The 22,286-nt window shown below is 37.9% G+C and overlaps 2 protein-coding genes across 3 annotated transcripts in view; one reads left to right on the top strand and one right to left on the bottom strand.

Annotated features, from left to right (window-relative positions):
* Positions 1–22,286, top strand: part of ARHGAP6 (Rho GTPase activating protein 6) — a 474,180-nt gene that overhangs the window by 327,890 nt on the left and 124,004 nt on the right. The window lies entirely within an intron of this gene.
* Positions 16,319–20,621, bottom strand: AMELX (amelogenin X-linked). Its single transcript, XM_012784837.3, has 4 exons — positions 20,568–20,621; positions 18,494–18,541; positions 17,039–17,083; positions 16,319–16,786 (listed from the first exon to the last, which is right to left on the bottom strand). Exons 1-4 carry the CDS (start codon positions 20,619–20,621, stop codon positions 16,319–16,321), a joined length of 615 nt encoding a protein of 204 aa, XP_012640291.1.

The following is a 22,286-nucleotide window of genomic DNA, read 5'->3' as shown; positions in this document are numbered from 1 at the left end:
AAATAATGTTCACAGGCATTGGTCCATTGTACCCAATAATACTCTGGAAAGATGAAGGATATGGACAGAAACAAGCAGAAAGGATAATAATAATGAAAATTAATCATTAAAATGTGTCAATAACTTTAATGCTGGTCTCTTAGTGCATGATAAATTACATAGGAATGTTGGGTTTTTCTTTAACCCAGTGATCACGTGGCATTCTCTTCATTTGACTGCTTCCTTCATTAGCATTGTCTGCTAATTTCATTTTTACTTATAATAGTGAAAATGCACAATGTCCCCTAGAGGCAATTCCTTAATTTTTTTTTTTAAAAAGTGCTCAAAAAGTAGATCCTTTTCCTGCAACAATGAATTACTGAATTTCTACTATGAGAAGCCCACTGAGCTGTGAGGGTCCACTGTGCTTAAGTGGCATTTAACCTATTTGGAGATGCCAGCCACCTGTGATACAAAAACAACTGTAAGTTCCAAAGGACTCTCACAAATAGGAACCTCAGGCATGCATAGAAGGGAGCCACCACCTAGAAATGATGGAGTCAGGGAGGAGCAGGGCTGAACCATGAAGTGGGAGCAGCATTGTTACCATCAGTGTCCTAGGAGCGAAGCTGAGAAGGGTCCCAATGTGCTGTGGGCCAGTGGTTGTAGCCCCATGTGCAGGTGCAAGCCCTCTCTCACCGTGGCCCCTGCCGAACCACATAGGTGAATTTGCAGGAGTAATGCTGACCTCGGAAGAGCCCAGTGTAATTCGGGAAGGGTTGTTGTAAGGGAATAAGAGTCAGCATTTCATTTTTCAATATAACAGCTTTATCAGAGTAAAATTCATGTACCATACAATTCACCCATTTAAAGTGTACAATTTAATGATATATTCAGATCTGCACAACCACTACCACAATCAATTTTAAAACAATTTCATCATCCCCAAAAGATACCTGTATTCCTTAGCCATTATCCTCCCCCAATCCCCCATCCCTTTCAGCTTCTGACAACCACTAATCTGTCACTGTATGGATTTTTCTATTCCGAGCATTTCAGATAAATGAAATCATGCGATATGTGGGATTTTGTGCTTGGCATTTTTCACTCAACATAATGTCCCCAAGGCTCATCCATGTTGTGGCATGTATTCCTTTTTGTGGCTGAATAATATTCCATTGTTGTATGGATATGTCACATTTTGTTTATCCATTCTTCACTTGATGGGCATTTCAGTTGTTTCTACTTTTTGGCTGTTATGAATAATGCTGTTATGAATATTTATGTGTAAAGTTTTATGCAGACATATGTTTTCATGTATATATTTCTTAGGTATATACCCAGGAGTTAAATTTTGAATAAAAGGGTAACTATGTTTATCATTTGGAGAAACTACCAAACTGTTTTCCAAAGCATTTTATATTCTCACCAGCAATGTCGGAGGGTTCCAGATTCTCACCAATACTTTTTTCAAGTTGTTTCACTGAGTGTAATATGATATCTCACTGTGATTTTGATTTGCATTTCCCCGATGGCTAATGATATCAAACACCTTTTCATGTGCTTATTGGCCATTCGTATATCTTCTTCAGAGAAATGTCTATTCAGATCCTTTTCCCAGTTTTAATTGGGCTATTGGTCTTTTTATTATGGAATTGTAAGAGTTCTTTATATTCTGGATACAAAACCCTTATCAGATATGTGAGTTAGCATTTCATTCAAATGATTGGTTCCCTCCACCATCCATACCAGATTTCTCCCATTTATTATAAACTGGCATATGTCTATGTAACCATTTACCTCAACTTTTTAACTTTCAGGCTTTTCCCCCTAGTGAGTGTTCTGGGTCTCTTGGCCTTGTGTGCCCAGGGAGACCTTTCAGAGCTGAGAGCTCCCCAGGGTGTCTGACTCAGAGGATCACAGTGACCCAAGGCCTTCTCCCTCCCAGGGTCTCTAGCTGTGCATTCCAGCCGGGGAGCCTGCCCGGCCGGCTCCTTTTGCACTTTGAGCAGTGTGCCTGCCCCTGCCTCCTCCTCTGTTCCCACACTGGACAGGGACTCTGTGTGGGGAGCATGGGGGGTCAGTTCTGCCTGGAGCTGCTGCTACTGCTGAGGTGTAAGAACCCTGGAGAGGTAAGAAGATAGGATGTGCATATTTCAGACTCTGTGTTTTGTGCCTCCTGCTAGAAGCAAAGCAGGAACAAAGCCAGTTAGACATGAAAGACTTCATGGGGTAATAATCTCAGAGCAGCATCTGGGAAAGGTGGTCACAAGCAGAAAAGAAGGAAAGAAGCAATAGCATTGAAAGGATTCACTCTGCGTGCTCCAGCTCTTGAGTCCCTTTCAACTTCAAAGTTCAGATGGATCAAATGACAGTTACGCTGTCTCTGCTTGTTGCTTTAGGAGAAGGTTTGGAGCCTTCTTAACCAGGCTGACTGGAATGTAATATATTATTGCCAAGACATTCATTTTTTATTGAAAGCTTAGAGCAAGCTTAGTAAGAACCCACCATTTCTTTTGCACCTTTCCTTTGGGCTATTTTCTCAGTGTTTGAAAATCGATCGAATTTGACTTTAACATGCATGTTAGCTTATAATGTTACTATTGCATAGGTTTTAGTGCTTGTACAGTTCATTGTCTTTCTGCTGCAGGTAAGGAAACTGAGGGTCAGAGTGGATCAGAGTCACTAGGCTAGTCCAGGGCAGAACTGAGACTAAATATCATTGCTATCGAATGTCTCTTTTGATCTCAATCATTGCATACTATATAATAACTGACAGCTGGTGACAAGGGCATAGGTTGACCTTTTCCTTGATATGATAAAAGATTAAGATTATGTGGCATCTACAAGCAATGTGGGTAGTGATGTGGAACCACAAAATGTGGTCCAATTCTTCCTTTTGGCCACTCCATGCAGCAAAGTTAGATGGCTGTTTTGGAAAACCTTGGCTTTGCTGCTTACATACACTAAAGCCAGCTTCTGGTACAACTCTATTTTTAATGATTCCAGTTTTCTATGATTTCATAGAAAAAACTCAAAATCTATCTTTTCTTCTTATTAGTTTAGAATATTACCAAAGAGTTTACAGAGCTTAGATACATGCTGGCTTCTTATGGCTACAAGTAAAATTTCTTTGAATCCTTCCTAAAGTAACAGAATAAACATTGGTTTATTTGGTGACTTGTTTTTTTACCATCAAGAAGGTTGAATCACACTTTTCTACAGGTTGGTGATCTATTACCTTATGCTATGTGATTGGGTCACTTCAATTCACTTGAAAATGTCTTTCTTCATTATGTGCACATGTCACCATATGTGTAATTTAAATATATATGAATTATTTGGTTTGTTAAAAGCCAAGTTGCTTTTGAAGAAAATTTATGGCTCTTAGATTATGATCATTTACAATTTGTCAAATGATTCCATTTTGTGGGCAAAGGCTTTATACTGTGATTCTGATTATTTATAGTAATAGCAACTATCAAATAAATCAACTCACGTTGTGGTGATTGCAGGTTCCAGGACACTTTTTACTGTTCATGGGGAAGATTTTTTTTTTCCTACCTGAATGGGGGTTGGGGGGAAAAGTCACAAAGGCAGTAACTCCTTTTGCTTTCCAACTGTCTTTGTAAATCTTGTTTATAGGAACTGCACATGTTTGTAATGTTTAATAAGTACTTTCAAAATCAACAACTGTCTTTAAAAAGAAATAGATTTTGAAGTTACTCTCTTGTACCTATTTTCTGATTAAGACAAATCATTTGAGGAAACCGGGTTGATCCCAAGTTCCTCATCACAGGGAGAAAATGGGATTTTGGAAACCTGCAGAGCCTGAATTTGTTATTGCATGCAGCTGTGCAAATTTGCAAACATTTCCTTCTCTAGTCAGGACCCTGTGGAAGGAGCCAGTTTGGCCTGCTGCCTCCATAGCTAACATTTGTGTGGAGGCTGCAATACAGGGAGCTATTGAGATATTTGAACTTTTTCATTTATTTTAATCTGGGCATTAGGTGCCAGATAGAGAGTATGCAAGCCAATTAGTTCTGCTTCAGTGTCATGCTAAGGATATATCAGCAGCCTTATTATTCTGGTAATTCTCAGTGCATTTCAGAATGTTGCTTGAAATGGCCTTTGTGGATGTGTTGAGTGTGTGTTCAGAGGGTTATCTGGGAAAGGAACACAGGGGAAAGCCAGGGTCTGGGTTTTAAGACATCATTATTTCAAACTATAGCTTTCTCTAAACTAATCAATGAGAGAAAAACAGGGCCTTGCAGTTCCTACAAGCACTGCACTTGTGTTTATTTGCTTTTAATCCATCCTTTGGAACCAGGGAAGACATGAGGACCATTCATGCTCAGGTTCACACCTACAGCTGGCATAGATGGTCAACCCACGGTTACCATGGCAGTGCTGTCCTGGCGTGGGGATACTTGTCCATATTTGCAGAGGTCTCGTCCCCTTCTGTGGTGGTTTACCATAAGAGGCAACTCTCCCCATGCAACTGTAGAGCAGTTATTGGTTTAGGGTCCTTTAGTTTGATTTACAATTAGCTCTTCAGTGCATCTTTGGGAGGTCAAATTGGCAGGAACAATCAAGTCACAGGAGACCAGCTTCATGACTCTGATGGAGTTGAGTTCACATTTGCTGTTAGAAATAGCAATAGGTTGTTTTAGTTAGAATCCTAGAGGCAGGTGACAAATTAGTTTACCTTTCAAAAAGTACTCATCAAAAATGGGATGGTGTGTGTGTGTGTGTTAAAAGGGCCTTAATTCTTCTTAAAGTTTAAAGTTTAAACAACTTCTTATTTGTAAGTTGGGGATAGAAACAGTTCTTCTATAATATTGTGAGAACTAAATAAGCTAATACATGTCCTGTGCTTAGAACAATGCCCGAAATATATTAAGAGCCTAGTTAATGTTCAATGTTATTATTAACATTACTTTAATATTACAGTATCCAGGATTTCTAATACTAATGATGGCTCATTGAGCAGATATTAAACATACTGACCAATTTCCAGGTATTTTTCTAAATCAGCCTCACAGAGCTTGCCAACTAGTGGGGAGATCAAAGTAGAAACAAGTAGTTGCTTAAAATAGAGGCATGGTCAGCATATCCTGGGAAACTTCTCTGCCTGTGCACTCCAGCCCACATGAACCAGTGAGAGAAGGTTCCTAAAAGAGGAAGCATTGAGCTGATGCTCAATGATGACTGCTCCCCTATATGTGGTATATGGGGCAAGGAGTGGGGGTGAACTTCACTTTGAGGATTGCCTTGAGTTTGGTATTTGGACAGATAGGATATTCAATGTCCTGGGTCCATCAGATATTCTAAGTTGCCCAGGGTCCATGCTCAATTGTCTCCTCTGCTTATAGCACATGCTTTGTATTCTCCATGGCTGTAGGGTTTTTTTTTTTTTTGGTAATAATTTTGTAACAAAAATTATTCATCTAATAACTCTTTTGGAGAGTGGAAGTTCTGAAAATTTTGAGAATTAAGGCATCTTAAGTCCCTGCCCACTCTATGAATAAAACTGTTTGTTTCTCATTATTCTGCTAAATCCAAGCAAATCACAGAACAGAATTCTTTCCCAAACTATTTATGTTGGTGCAAAAGTAATTGCAGTCTTAGCATTGTTGAAATTTACTGTTTGATATTGGAATACATTCTTAAATAAATGTGGCTATGTTATACATCATTTTAGTGTGTATTTCTCACTTAATGTTTCTTTTGCTAATGACTTATTACTTGCTGTTTATTTTATATTTATTTTAAACTATGGAAATGATGTTAGACAAAAAGCAAAATCGAGCGATTTTCTTATTCCAGTTCAAAATGGGTCATAATGCAGCGAGACAACTTGCAACATCAACAACGCATTTGGCCCAGGAACTGCTAACAAACGTACAGTGCAGTAGTGGTTCAAGAAGTTTCACAAAGGAGACAAGAGCCTTGAAGATGAGGAGCACAGTGGCTGGCCACTGGAAGTTGACAACAAGCAACTGAGAACAAGCATTGAAGCTGATCCTCTTACAACTACACAAAAGTCGCCGTAGAACTCAAGGTCGACCATTCTATGGTCATTTGGCATGGAAAGGTGGAAAAGTTTGATAAGTGGGTCCCTCATGCACTGACCAAAAATCAAAAAATAGTCATTTTGAAGTGTCATCTTCTCTTATGGTACACAAAAACAACAAACCATTTCTCGATCAGATTGTGGCCTGCGACGAAAAGTGGATTTTACAGGATGACTGGAGATGACCAGTTCAGTGGTTGGACCCAGAGGAAGCTCCAAAGCACTTCCCAAAGCCAAACTTGCACCAAAAAAGGTCATGGTCACTGTTTGGTGGTCTGCTGCTGGCCTGATCCGCTACAGATTTCTGAATCCTAGCGAAACCATTACATCTGAGAAGTGTGCTCAGCAAATCAATGAGATGCACCGAAAACTGCAATGCCTGCCGCTGGCACTGGTCAACAGAAAGGGCTCAATTCTTCTCCATGACAATGCCCGACCACATGTCGCACAACCAATGCTTCAATAGTTGAACAAATTGGGCTACAAAGTTTTGCCTTATCTGCCATATTCATCTGACCTCTCACTAACTGGCTACCACTTCTTCAAGCATCTCAATTACTTTTTGTAATGGAAGATGCTTCCACAACCAGCTGGATGCAGAAAATGCTTTCCAAGAGTTCGTTGAATTGCAAAGCACAGATTTTTTACGCTACAGGAATAAACAAACTTATTTCTCATTGGTAAAAATGTGTTGATTGTAATCATTCCTATTTTGATTAATAAAGATTTGTTTGAGCCTGGTTTAAAATTCATGGTCCAAAACCACAATTACTTTTGCACCAACCTATTTCAATGAACTTTAATTCAGTAGTTACATTAATGGCTAATAATTTGGTTATTTTTCTCTCTTTGCCACTCAGGTAACATGACCACTTTTATGTAACCTCTCAAGAAACCAATAACACATTCACTTTTAAGTAACTTCTGAAGAAGCAAATAACCATTCTAATTTCTGCTGGATGGCTTTGATTTAGACACATCAACTACCTTAATTCTGGAACAGTCCTCTCTTTATCTTGCAAATTCTATTTAACATTCCTGCCACTCCTCAAGCTCTTTTATTTATTTATTTATTTATTTATTTTTGGATGCAGTAGGTGCAAAAAGGGAAAAGCCTATTGTATGTGATCCTGTATCAAGTTTATTAACTTTAAGACTTGAGCTTTTGATTTTTCTTTCTCAGTGATGTAAATAAAATGCACACAGATTTCTAGATTTGTTCAGAACCTCATTCTTCTGTATATTAAATTCTGGATACACAGCATGACTCAAAGTTGACATTGTTTTCTAGAATAGAGTTTCCCAACTTTAATAGTGTTGACATTGAAGGTCAGATAATTCTTTGTTTTGGGAGCTGTTCTGTGACTTGTAGGATGATTAGCAGCATTCCTGGCCTTCACCGAGGATATACCAAAAGCACTGTTCCAACCCCCACCCCTCTTTACCCCCTGTTGGGACTCCAGACACTGCCAAATGTCCCCTTGGAGGCACAGCTGCCCCTGGTTGAGAACCACTCATCTACAGAAAAATAGTTTGGCAAAGAAATCCTTAAAGTTGAATTAGCTGAACTGTGACCAATGCCAAAGTGACAAGGGAAGGGTCTGAGTTGGGCGTCAATAGAAAGAATGTGAAAGGAAGACATTCAAGAGAGGTGGTCTCAAGATCTGGCCTCCACTGAGCGTTGTGCAACCCATGACAGCACCTGGCGGATTTACTGTCCTGTTATCCTCAGGGTAGAGAATTGAGGGTGAGAGGTGGTCTTGAGGGCAGTGAAGAAAAGTGTCTGGGATTTCAGGTAGGAGAAGGTGAAGCTCGTGCCAGGTCACAGTTGTAAGGGTGGCTATATAGTCAGATGATGCATTGATAAATTACAGACACATTTAACTTTGAAGCCTTTGACATAGAAAACATCCATGTTACTTCCAAATTCTGTATCACCTCTGCTTTCAACTGTGTAGGTTCTACCTGGGGTTCTCCAGAGCCAGAAGAAGGCTCCCTTTCTGAATATAAGACTACAGCCAACATTTATTGAGCTTGGGGCTCATGAGCAAGAAAGGACTCAGAGAAGGATATTATTAGTACATTGTAGATGAGGAAACAGACGTAGAGAGGCTAAGAAAGAAATTTGTCCAGATTCCCCCAGCAGATAGACAGTGGTCATGATTGTGACCCAGCCAGTCTGGTTGTGGAGGCTGCACACCCCACCAGCACACCAGGAAGCTACCTTTGCACTTCTGTGGATACTCCATTGACCCCAGCGACCCCACATTCCACAGCCAAATACAAAACATAGAGAATTCTTTGGAGAGGAAAACAAAATTTGGCTGTTTTGAGGAATAGAGATATTTTAATGTTGTCAATTTTTAAAAAATTCCAAGAAAATTCTGGGCCCTGAACTACTTTTTGTTGACTATAAGGCAGCAATATTTATAAGGGGGGTTTATTGATTTAGATGATTTTTTGATAGAGGACTCAGACTTGATTTACAGAGGTAAATGTCGGGGCATCCAAATGACCACTCCTTTCTTCTCTCCTCAACCCTTTTACTCCTCACCACTTCCAGCCCAATCTTATTCCTCAATTATTATTTATCTTGTAGAAGAGTCAGGTGTTTCAGATGAGGCTGGGATGGACTCTCCCCAGCAGGGATTTCTTTTTGAATATCTAAATGTCAGCCAATGACCCTTGCTGATAAAGCTCCAGATCAAATAGGGGCAAAATGAATTAGAAGCCAAATCACAAAAAATAAGTAAAAACTCAAACTAACAAGAATTTCACACCAAACATAGGCTGATGACTATTTTATTAAAGCAATAAGGAGCACTACTAGATACCACTGTGTTCTGGAAATGTAAGAAATTGGTTGCAATTGTTTTTCTCTTGTGATTCTCATGTTAAGCTGTTCACAGTAGGATCTCTTAGATTATTTTTTTTTCTAATTAATACAAGTGTCTGCTATTTTACATTCCTTTTTAAAGTGTTGGCCATAAACTCAGTCTTGGTATTTTTAGCTACTGTTTACTACCAAGGGGAAAACTTCAGATTCAGGGGAAAAGTCTGTATTTTCATTTCATATGAAGTTCAGAAAGGAGGAAGTGTTTGATATTGGTTGCAAATAAAATGAGCAACTTGATCTTTTTTTCTAGATAGAATTTTTTTATTGAAAGAAGTGTCATGTCCCTTGGTGGTGATAACAAATGCCATAGCCATATAATCTCTAAATTATGAGAATGTTGAGAAATTTTATTTAAAATTTCAAGTTGCTCAAATGGTGGTTTTCTCTACATGTGTCCTTTTACTCCAGGTAAACCCAGTGGGCGTGTGTGTATGTGTGTGTGTGTGTGGGGGGAGTGTATGTGCTCCCATCTATCCTATGTTGCACTATTGGCTTGAACCACAAAATAGAAAAGAATGTAAATATTTTTTGATGTTTACAATCAGTAAATCACTCTCAAGGATGGACCAAAAATATTTTTCTCACTTTTATCTTTCGGTCAGCTTAACCTTGGCTAATTCCCAGTGAAGCTCTAGATCAAGGGCAGACCTACCCTTCTACCTCCAGTGTCCATGTGGCTGGTAGAGGTCTGAAAATAAATGGCCATTCCTTTGGTGCTAAAACAGTTCCTCATATAGGCAGAAAAATTAATTTATTTGAATTCTAGATTCTTCTGTTCTAAAAGAAAACTAGATTGGAAGCCATTTTAGTGTGTGCAGCTTAGCCAGAGGAAGAGAATGGAACTTCTACAGTTCTTGGAAAATTCCCATACCAGAATAACTTATTAAGGATAGTAGAGATTTTCAGTTTTAACCAGAAAATCTTTGTTTCATCTTTTGTTTAAAATCTTTGAATTAATAGGAATTGTTTTCCACTTCAGGAATTAGTGTATAAAGCAACACTGTCTAATAAAACTCTCAGTGGTGATGGAAATGTTCTGTATATGTGCTGTCCAGTATGGTAGCCAGTAGTCCCATGAGGCCATTTAGTATACATTTAGACATTTAGCACTTAAAATGTGTCTACTGTGACTGGAGAACTAAATTTAAAGCTTTATTTAATTTTAATTCATTTAAATTTAAATAGCCACATAGGACTACCATATTGGACAGTGAAGTTATAGAGTATAATTACCAGTTAATATACATCTCTGGTTTCAAATATCCCATTGTATTGTCACTCTACATGTCTGAATTCTGATTTGAAAACTGTGGCAACTATTACTGTCTTTGATAAATGAAGTTTACTTCTAGGTAATTCGTTGACCCGCCATTCTCAATGCATGCTATCAAGATAGGTGGTTATGGAAATACAGCCTGGAAATTAGCTTGTTAGCTTATATTCTCCTTTGCTTTTTCTAATAAATGAATGAGCATTTTTGGTTAATTGGAGTTCTTATTTATTGAGGTTGAGCTCTTCAGTATGATTCAGACCCAATGTCATTGAGAATAGAGAGAAAAAGTGAAATTGAGTAATTCGTGAGTTTTATACCAGCCATAGTTCAGGCATTTATTGAAATCAAAAGAGAACTCATTTAATATGAAAAATCACTGCAAACCCCAACTGTTTAAGGATTTGGGGATTAAACAATGTTTTTTGCCTGTCACCTGCCGGCCCTTTGAACCTAGTCAGCCTCCAGCAGAATTTCAGCAGGAGCAGCCTTAACTGTCATTTCTCTATTTTGTCTTATTTGTGGTGTTTCTAATTCTTCTTATACTTTATAATGCTCATCTCTTGTTGTTGGTTGGATTGTACTGTTCATTTTTGTTTCTGCTAAATCCTTTTCTTTTTTCCCTTCACTCTTCTTTGGTCAAAATACTTCTCTGGAAAATCAAGTACACATGAACTGATTTCTACTGCTCGGAAAGCACCTGAAGGGCACATGCCAAGATCCAAAGCTTGCATCAAAGGGAACTTAAGGAAGAAGATGTGTCTGTACTTAAGGAGAAAAAAATGAAGAACAAACTTTTTAAGAATTAAATTTATTTCTGATTAAAGAAGTAATTCATGCTTACTGTAGAAAAACCGGATCTTCACACAAACAGCTACATTTCCTTTCTAATTTTTTTCTGTGCATGTTTAAATTATTTCCATGTTACAGTTATATATACCATTCACATATTCTATACAATCTTGATTTCAAATTTTATTTCATCACATTTTCTCTGCTAATAAATCTTCTTCCAAAACACATTTTATATCACAGTATTCCTTCAGACGGACATAAGAGAACTTAAGTGGAGTCCAATTTCTTACTGGTATAGATAATGCTGTAATTAAAATCTTTGCATATGTCTTCCTATGCATTTTGGTGACTGTCTTAGGGTAATTCATAGACATATATTTGCACCCTGGAAAAAATTATAAAAATTATAAAATATAATTTTTATAATTAAAAATTATTAAAAAATTATACATACATCACCAACAAAGAGTGGATGAGAACTGAGCAAATCTCAAATTCATTAGTGATGTGGGAGTAATTATGGTGAGATAAGGGTTTTCTTGAGGTGGTTTATTCAACTGGTTTTAAAAAGTTCATCTGTCTCTTTAGCTTAATTGCAAAGACATAGCATTATAAATAATATTTTACTTCTTTACTGATTTAAGTATCCTGTAGATATAAGTTTATGTTTATTAGTGCATTTATGATCAATGTTGCTATTTATTTCAGCCTGGACTTTGAACCTTGATTATTAATATCTTGTGATTTTTCTTCCATATTTAATTCAAATGCATATAATATTGGACAGTTGACTGAGCCTGGGTTTTAATTAATTAGAAAGGCTCTGTTTTATTCTGTTTGCATCACCTTATATTTCACTGTGTGGTTACAGACACATACATCTTCATGTCAGAATTTTGTCAGTTGCAGCTATTTGCCAAAGTTGGGGAATCAGGAAGTAAAATAGTCTCAAAGTGACTGTGGAACTTCCAGAATAACAATCCCAAAGCCAATGCACTTTATTTGCTAGGGAGAATATGTATACAAGATATTACACGTTTGAAGATGTAAATATACATTAACAAAAAGAAGTGATAGCCAAGAGCAGTGAAGAACAATTAGAATGAGAGAAATCAGTATGCGATCATTTAAAACAGGTGTAAGAATCCTATTTCCTCTGAATTTCCAAGACAACACACCTACCTCTGATAGGTGTTCATAAGTCTCATTCTGGGCCATCAAGAAGATGCTATATTGTGATTACCATATGTTTAATATAGTAGAACAATGTCAATTTTAGATGACTGCCATGAAAATGACTATATTAAAAGAATATTTGGGCATTTAATAGATAAGTTTTAGTTTCTTGTAAAATTAACTTAATGCAGTACATATCAGTTCATAGTGAACAGGTCCTTAGGATCCTGAAATTTTTCCTGTAATTCAAAATGTGATTTAAATGTATGATTATACATGAGTGTGTGTGTGTGTGTGTGTGTGTGGAGAGAGAGAGAGAGAGAGAGAGAGAGAGAGAGAGAAAGAGAGAAAGAGAGAATGAGAATGAATGAGAGAGAATTATGTTGTCAATGATTTTCCCAAATAGAGAATCCTCTTATATGATATCAAGGCAAAGGAAGGGGGAGCACATGTTTTGGAACATACACCAAGGTCTATTTCTATATATTTATATGTATTTCTATGTCTAGCTATCTATGTATCTGTCTTCTAGAGGATTTTGTTCAGGCAAGTTATTTCCTTAGCCCTGTCCAGATAAGTTTTATATCATTGGAAGATATAGTTTGCTGGCGTGGTATAAATGGTGGGGGTCCTGATGTTGATGTCATGACCCAGTAATCAGTTATCACCCACAATTGGAAAAAACTAGAATAGAAGCAAAGTGAGTCATCCATACAGAAGTACATGGTCCTGGGTTGGTTAATTCAGGGGCACAATGATGCCGTTGAGAATCTAGGGGTTTTCTATCTTTCCACTTGCCCCTTCTCTCACAAGATGGTGGACACAGCACCAGGCATATCATCCTCAAATAGATCTAAAGACAAACAGCACTTTTTTTTTTTCCTAGCATGTATCAGCACCTATATATTTTTAATTAAAGGTAAATATTTTTTCCCAGAAGCTCCTCCTCTCCCAGGAGACTTCCCCTTGGCCTCTTTCAGTGTTCAGGTTCTACTACAACCCATCCCTAAACCAATCAGTTGTAAGGGAAATAGAGTTATGGTAATTGATGCCATAGTTGGCATGGAGGAATGAACATTCACTCCCTGGGATGAGGGAGGGGGTGCATCTCTCCTGAGCTGGTAGAAGCCTGAATGCTGGGATTGATTCCCATTCTGCCAGCAAGGAAGGAATGGCAAGGAAAGCTGTTGGACTGGTAGCTAAGTATGTTAGCCATATTCATTATTTGTGAGCTTATTTTATCCCTTTGGTAGACTCAAGATTCCTTAGGATGGGGACTATTTTCACCAGCACATGAAATAGTGCCTTGCCCTAGAGGATGCTTAATGAGTGTTTACTCAATTGAGTGGAATTGGCCCATGCCAATTGATTAGATGCTTTCCTATCTTGTAAAAAATGAATCTAAATTCTCGAAAATCGAGTCGTTTGAATATCAACACCCTCCCAGTAAAGTTATGTTTATTCATTCCAGAAAATGATTAAGGGGCCTTAATCATAAAGGTACTGGAATAAAGTTACTGTGGGTGCTGTGTAATATAAACCCTGCAAAGACTGTTTACAATTCTGTGTGGGTGTAGGAGGAAAAAAGGATTCAAATATAAATATAAGCGGGAAAGAAAACTTGTTTTGAATCCATTTTATGCATCTGTTAACATTTTTAAGACTATGCAGTACAATTTATCATCTTGACGATTTTGAACTGAAAGGACTTATATATAAGATCACTGCAATTCTCTATTTGAAGCTCCATTAATAAAATTGTTCTTGAAGAAACCAATTACTTCGATAATTTTAAATTCAGTACATTATTATACATATCACATAATTTCATTTAAAAATCTTTTTCTGTAGATGAGATCAAAAATCAGATTTTGATTACTAACGTGGTATGAAGTATAAAACCAGTGTTCCAAATCCACATTTGTTTTGTAATATAAACATTTTTAAGAGTTGTCTTTTTTAATGTAAAGAATTTTTCTTATAAACTTCCCTTCATTTGGTTCAGGTTCTGTGATTGTACATCTTAACAAGTTTTCACTTTATCAATTATTATAACTGATGTATAAACTTCCACTTTTTTAAAAAATTTGAGACAGTGTAATTTAAATTTTCTCTAAAAAGAAATAGAGTCCTTATTTACCTGCTAAATGGTCAACTTTGTAGCTATAAATAAGTAGTTCCTACCTTATTCAGGAATACTCATTTATAATATGTTGTCTCACGTGATATGAAAATTTTAAGTTCAATTCAGCACAAAGACATGAATAATTTTTAAAACATTTTATTGTCTGCTAATGGTACTTATTTTTAGTTACACAATTTGGTAAGTAATGTGGTTGTAAGTACAAGTCATGTGTTCTTGTGTCATTCCTGAAAGCAATTGAAGTATCTACTTCACTTCCCCTCTCATATTATCATCTTTTAATCCTGAAAAAAAAAAACAATAGCAAAAGGAACAATTGAAATAATTTATAAACACTCCGAGTGGATGTCATTTACAATAACATGTATGGCTTCATTTGTCAAAATGATGTATAGCCATTTAAATTGAACTCTTTAATTTCCAAAGTTTCTTTGTTATCTCATTTTCATTAGATATTAGGTGTCCATGATGGAGGCTCCTATCTTCAGGACACTTGAAGCCTATTATTTAATAATAAAATAGCAATTACTACCTTTCATTGAGTACTTCTTGCATGAAGACTCCAAGCTCATCATTTTATTTCCATAAAACAACTCTAAGAAACTATCAATATTTAGACTCTAAGTTTACACACACAAAAAACTGAGTTTTAAAGAGTTCAAACTACCTGCCCATAGTCGCCTTCCCATAAATAGTTTGGCAAAGTGTGAGCACATTATAAAGTCCATTAATTATTAATAAAGAGATAAATGCATTTTCTATGCAAAGAGAGAACATGTACCTTAGATTAGAATAATCAATGATAGGTACCAAGTTACTTGGGATTTAATTTTCAAACATTCTGCCCCATATTCCCCATAAATATGCTCACAATTGTGAAACTATGTATGACACATATGATTTTTTAAATTCAAAAACTATGGTATTTATACTTGGGAGTGGCTTAAAAATGATCTGATTTAGTCGCTTTCCCCCATTTTAAAGAAAAGAAAACATCCATAAATTTGAAGTGACTTGTACAATACTGCCTCCTCTTTGGGGGCAAAACCAAATCTGGAACCCAGGTGTCCTGGCTCCCCGCCCAGGTCATTTCCACCTCACCTCTCTCTGTTGCTCAGTAGCAAGTCATCAATAGCATTTATAAATTAGAATTACTTTTGGATACATATACATGGTAGAATCACATAATCTCACGTACACAGAAGTGAGAGTTTATGGATGTGGATAAGGGTCATTTTGTTGACTATTCCCGTTCATTTGTAAGAGCTTCTGGCAACAGAAGAAGATTTTGTGCTTATTCATGGTAACTTCTTGCTAAAAGCTTAATCTATATGATCTCAGCACTGAAAAAGAATCTAACAGCCTGTTTAGTTTAGCCTCCTCCAACTTAGATTGAAAGCCACTGGAGACAGGTAATCTTCCATTAGGTTTTTAAATGAGATTTCCCACCTACCTTTGGTAGCTTGTTCAAATATTTGCACCCCTTCACTCTCAAAAATTACTCCCCCTTTTTATCCTCAGTGCGATTCTAGCCTAATTCTTGCTAGTCAAACCTTTGAAATAACAGAACTGATACTCCTTTATTCTGTTGCCTTTAAAATTAATGCATTTTAGTAATATATATTCTAGTAGAAATTCAATAATGGTAGAACTTAAAACCACTATGAAAACTGTGGTCTTAATTACTAAGACATGTAGATAAATTTGTTTATAATATAAAAGTATAACACATGCATACACAGCTATAGATGTTAAAATGCAGATTTTTGTATTACAGCAGCCTATGAGTTCTCTCTTTTGTGAATTTTTTTTAGTGACAGCTTTATTTCAATGTTTGCTGACTATATCATTATTTGAGTTTGCTGACTAATAGAATCATAGACCTATAGCTACTGCAACTCTAGACCCTGGGTTGTCTGAGACCTTAGAGCTCTGGGGCCAGGTTTGCTGCCCCATTTCCACAAGATTTGTATTGTAGTGGCTTCAAGGCATACTCACCACTTCCTCCCGCTTGGTCTTGTCTGTTGCTGGCCAAGCTTCCAGAGGCAGGTCGGGAAGCATGGGCGGCAGGGGCTGCATGGGGAACAGCGGAGGCAGATGTGGCTGTGGCGGCAGGGGCTGCATGGGGTGCAGAGGTGGCTGGGGCTGCATGGGCTGCATGGGCTGCATGGGCTGCATGGGCTGGTGAGGCTGCGGCTGAACGGGCTGGGGCTGGAAGGGCTGCTGGGCGGGCGGAGGGAGGTTTGGCTGGTGGTGATGGGTTGGAGTCATGGAGTGTTGGCCAGGAACGGGCATCATTGGTTGCTGGGGGACCACGGGCTGCTGAGCTGGCACCACTGGGATGTGGTGATGAGGCTGCAGGGTGTGAGTCTGGGGGTGCTGTTGGGACAGCACGGGGATGATTTGGTGGTGCAGCCATCCACCCATGGGCTCGTAACCATAGGAAGGGTACTGGTGAGAAACAGAGAGGCTCAGGTCACTTCCAACTGGACAAGCAGCAGTGTTTGCTTTGCCATATGGCCATAGGAATATTTTATTCATTTCTTCCTCTGCAAGAATTTCTAACTGTGTACACACACATGACCTTTTACAGCTAAATTTCCCATTAGGGTCTCTATGTGGAGTAGACATATTTCACTTAACATGGGAATTTAAATGCATGCCTAATATTTTAAGGGAATAAAGAACAAAATATCTACCTACCGGTGGCCTTATCATGCTCTGGTACCACTTCAAAGGGGTAAGCACCTTAAGAGAAAGAGATATGAGAATGCATTTGATTTAATTTACCTCATTCTGATATAGAAACTCACTAATGCAGTATGAAATATAGACTCACTAATTCAGTCCTGTGTGTATTGATAGCCTGAGAATGTGAGTTCTACAAAAGAAAGAAGAAGGTAAACATTTGTTGGGTGTTCCCTATGTGTCAGGCACTGTGTTACATCCATTGCACACATTTTCCATGTTTTCTCACATGCTCTGAGGCAGGTATCCTCACCCTCGCTTTTGCAGATAAGGTCATGGAGAGCTAAAGAGCTTCATTAAGTTAACTGAGGTTGCAAAAATGGTGACTTTGTTTAATTATGTAGCTCCTGCTCTTCATTGCAAGGGCAAAACAAACAGAAATTATGGCATATTAATGTGACATAATAGTCATTTCATTCTTTTTCATTTAACGTCACCATGGTTAGAAAATAAAGGATGTGGAAACACTGTCTCTCATCCTAGAAACACAGATTTACTGCTCCAATATGTCGACCTTTTAAGGTTTAACAGAGAATCTTGCCTTAAATTTTTACTAACATTTTTCTTCAGCTTGTATAAGTAAACAGACTCACAGATTATTACCTGAACCTGTGAGAGAAGGAAGAATTTCATTCTTTTCTGAACAGTATATACTTAGTTAACCTCAGGTTTTGGGCTCCTGCATATAGTAGTTCAGCATTTAATCAATATAACAAATAATTATTAACCTTGCTCAAGTTATACTTGAAAAAATGCTTTTCATATGCAATAACTATTTTACTTTCCAAACAATGTTTTGAAATATGCTTATCATAATTATTTCGCTTCTCCAGCGAGGGAAGCAAAGTTCCGGAGAGAGAAAATGATTTGCCCAAAGTCATATAGTTAGTAAGGAATGGAGAACCTCAAACCCGGTACCCAAAGCTCTGGTGCTTTCCATTCCTCTGCACAGTCCCTCGTACAACACTTAGTCACTCATCTTTCACTGAAGCCAAGTGAGAGACTCACATCAAGTGTAAATGTCTTAGAATCAGGGGTTTGGAGCTCGACAAAAATCTTAGATAATATCTTACCTAATCCCCACTTCGTACTGGCTGGGACACAACAAGGCTATTCAGCCAGAGTTCTCTTTCCACTCTACCGTGCAGCCCCCCTAAGTGGTAGTTCATGATAGATACAATTACAGCCATGTTTAGGAGGACAGACTGAGAGTGGCCAGGTAAGAGGATGCTGGGACAATGTAGGCTTGAGGCCACCCATCAGGGCTTAAACTGGGAAGCTGGTGGTAAGAACTGTAAAATTGGGATCATTCAAGAAACATCTTGGATGAAGAATCAACACACTATTCTCCAGAGCCCCAGGGCATTGTTAACACAAACAATGGTCAAAATTAGTAAAGAGAAAAATTACCTCATAGCTGAAGTTGATATAACCAGGGTGCCCAGGATGAGGTGGTAGCTTTTATAGGGATGGGGAAGGAGAATAGAAAAAGAGAGAAAAGGAGAGAGTGAAGGAGAGAGAGAGGGAGAGGAAGAGATTAAGTCAATATGCAATTGTTCACATTAAGGGAGACTGAAGCTACTTTTAAAAAAAAATCTATATAGTGCAGAGCATATTTGAGGTGTACTTTTTAGTTTGAACATGTATGCTGTTCAGGAGAGGAGTCCTCTTATTTAAAGAGGTCCAGAACAACTAACTGACTGCCCCTGGGCTTATAGTCTTATGGCAGGAGACCTGGAAGCAGAAACCAGCACACATTTATTCTCCGGTGGTTTTTAGACAACTCCTCCCCCGGTGTCAATGAGTCCTACCCTGTCCTGCCCACCAGTTTACTCAATAAAACTCACTCCATGTTGGGGAGAAAGGCATGTTTCTCTTACACAGTTAAGAAATCCCAAAAAGAGGAGAATTGTCTCACAGACATTCCCTTGCTTAAGTATCAAAGGGGTTCCTTATAACTGACATGCAAAGCAAACAGCATTCAACAGCAACGAAAGAAACCACAAGGTGGGAACTATTGATGAATTTAAGAACAAGAAGGGGCATAGCAAAGTGGAAACATAAATCCTTTGGAAAATGACAGAGTTGATTTATTGAGTTGAGGCCGATCCTTTTTATTATTCTGTCAATGATTTTATGGCAGAATATTTTAAAAGTTCAAAATAAAAAGCAACCTGAATGATGATCTAAACCAGAACTGCCTGTCCTTTCAAAAGAGGGGCCCAGTGACTGGGGCCTGTGTTGTGGAATTTTGGTTGGCTCTGGGGTCCGGGAGAGGGAGAGAAGAGTCAGGCAGAAAATCTCCCTCAGACACTGGCTTCATTAGGGATCAGCTCTATTACAGTCTCTAAAATATTTGTATTTCATAACAGTGTCCCTTCACTCCCATCTGAATATGGATTATTATTTTAATCAGGTAACTGCCTTTCCTGTACCATCTTGATAGATACCAAGCAGGGAGATGCTGAGTTCAGGAGTGGGAAAAATGCAGGGACCCCTCAAGGGACTAGGAATGGCCACAGTGCAGGGTTTCAGGAGGGCAGAGCACAGAATCTAGGTCTTGTGGGTGAGAGGAAGAGAGGAGGCAGGTGTGCAAACTTGCTGGCTTCTAGTTGTATCAACTGCTCTTTATGCCACCAACAAGCAGATGGAGCCTGCTTGGCCTGCATGTGATCTAAGCTCTCTGCCCTTATGTACCTGTGTCTGGAGAGAATGGGTCTGACATCCTGGTCTTTGGTACATTAGAATGTAAAATGTATCAATTTGTATTGGGTGTAGGTAGGAGCCCAGGCAACCACAAGGAAGCCAGGTACTTAGTAGATACTCACTTAGTACTTACTCACCCCAAAGGGGTGAGGCCTCTAAGAACAAGGAGATGGTTCAAGCAGGGGATTCCTAACACAGAAATCTTACCCCCTGAAGGGTAACAGCAGTGGTATGTGGAGGGCTGGAAGAGATTTGGAAACCTGTGAGGAATTGGGTTTTAGAGAAAACTTGTAGTTTTGTAATATTTGCCTAATGCTGATTAAACACTTTCTCAGGAGGCCTTTTCCAAAGGTCCCTTCTGAAAACTTCCTCCATGTGAAGGAACTTCCTCCATGTGATGGGCAGTGATATTTACAAGCTAATTGTTTCAACAGAATCTCCTGGGGTTGCTTGTAAAAATGCAGAGTCCTCAAGGGTAATGAGTCAATAGTATATCTCTTTAGCTATTCTAAATACAGCTATTTTGATATTTAGAGAGGAAAAAAATGCAGAGTCCTGGGCCCTGCTTCAGCTGTACTGAATCAGAATGTTTGGCGGAGGCATTTGAGAATCTTATCTTTTTAAACAATCTCCTCAAGTGTTCCTTCATCACAGAGACGTTTGAGAACATCTGATATTATACCGTTTTAAACCCTAAAGTTTACCAACGGTGGAGAAGATTTTTATTTCTAAGCTTGGGAAATTCGACACTGACTTATGCAAGGGGTGTTTTACTCACGGGCATGGCGAAAGCTGCTCCCAGGAGGCAGGCAAACAAAATCCAGGTCCCCATTTCTTGGTGATTCTGAAATGTAAGTCAATACCCTCTTTTCATATTTCTTCTCAAACATGGGCATAATTAATGCTCCATAAAACACACATAATCCACATTAGTCTGTTGCTAGTGAAAAGGATAGGGTTATTCTTTGTGAGGTCACTTCATTGCTATATGATTTCCAGTTCTCAGCCCATTCTCACTGTTTCTGGAGTCAGAATAATGGTAAAGATGCATTTAATTTAGGCTGAGAGCTGAAAAAGTTATGGGGACATGAATGATCTATCATTACATGATTTTGCATGCCATTTTCCTGCACTTGCTCTGTAGTCATAGAAGCTAAACGGCATTTATAATTAATAATTAAAAGAATAGAGTAGGCTCTAGAAGTTGGGGAGATCATCAAAGTACTCAGCATTTTATACTTTTAGAACAAGGAGGCACAGAAAAATCTACTGCTAAAAATGAAGAACAATCCTTTGAGAAAAGATATTAAGTAATCTGCCAAATAATTTAAGAAGGGAGTGGGGTTTAGTTCCAGATGTTTGAATCTATAGAACTTCAGGCAAGACCCTCTAGTAACAGCTCTGAGCTCCAGCTGTGGAGCAAAAATGTGGTTGAACCAACAGGAGGGGACAGTAATAATATTCTTTGATTCCTTAATGAACTTTGAATTATTTCTATCTAAAATTTTCCATCTTCAGTCAATGGCATCTTCCTTTTGTTTGATATTGCATTGTAATTATTCTACAAATAATAAGACCCTTAGAACATGAAGCAAAACAGGCCATCCTGTGACACAAGTTATTAACTAACATGAAAAACTGTCAGGACAAGACCTTACATTTTGTATGGGAAGTGAAGATCACATGTAATAATGCTGGCTATGAAAAGTGCACTGAAGTTTTCTACCTCCAAAATCTGTTTTTTCTAAAGGTTGGCTTAATGAGAAAAAACATTTTGTTAATGGTTGTATTTGATGTAATTAAATAAGAGGTTTTTCAAAGTAGCAGACCACAGCCTCTGAAAGTATTATTTTTACCTTAATTGATAAGTAATTAAAATAAATATTTTGCTATGAAATTTGGCCCCCAAAAGAGCTTTGGGATTCTGGAACTAAATTTTAAAGAACTATAGACAGGTAAACACTCTGCTGCATCAGAAAGCAAAATAATTCATTTAAGCAATCAGTATTAGTTTAATTTAATTTAATTATGGACCAGCTAAAGAGTCTAATTTAATTATGGGCCAACTGAAGAAATAACTATTGATGGCATAAAGTATGAGCAATGTGGGATACATTTACATCTTTTAAACATGAAATGCAGAGAAATAAATCAGCACAATAAAAAGATACCAAATTATGAATAAAATCCACATACCTTTGAATGTATTCAGAGTAGAGGTTTTGTCTGAAACCCAGGGATACTTGATCCTTTAGATTTCTTCCAACTACGAGCCCAATTTATATCATTCACAGCATCTAGAACAACCAATCCAGTTTCTGAAGGAAAAATGTGTTGAGTATAACTAAAAATCCCTGTATCATGAATTTTAGAAGCTATGATCAGACATAAGTCTCTATGTTGTGATTAGTGCATATAGAATCTTTCATTATGTACAATAACAGGTTTAACAGGCAAAAAGTTTCATCAGGCAATTTTGAAGTCAGCACATTAGGTG

Source organism: Microcebus murinus, chromosome X (assembly GCF_040939455.1).
Source record: "Microcebus murinus isolate Inina chromosome X, M.murinus_Inina_mat1.0, whole genome shotgun sequence".
Lineage (NCBI taxonomy): Eukaryota > Metazoa > Chordata > Mammalia > Primates > Cheirogaleidae > Microcebus > Microcebus murinus.
The sequence above is the reverse complement of the archived record's forward strand: the minus strand, read 5'-3'. Positions and strand labels throughout refer to the sequence as shown.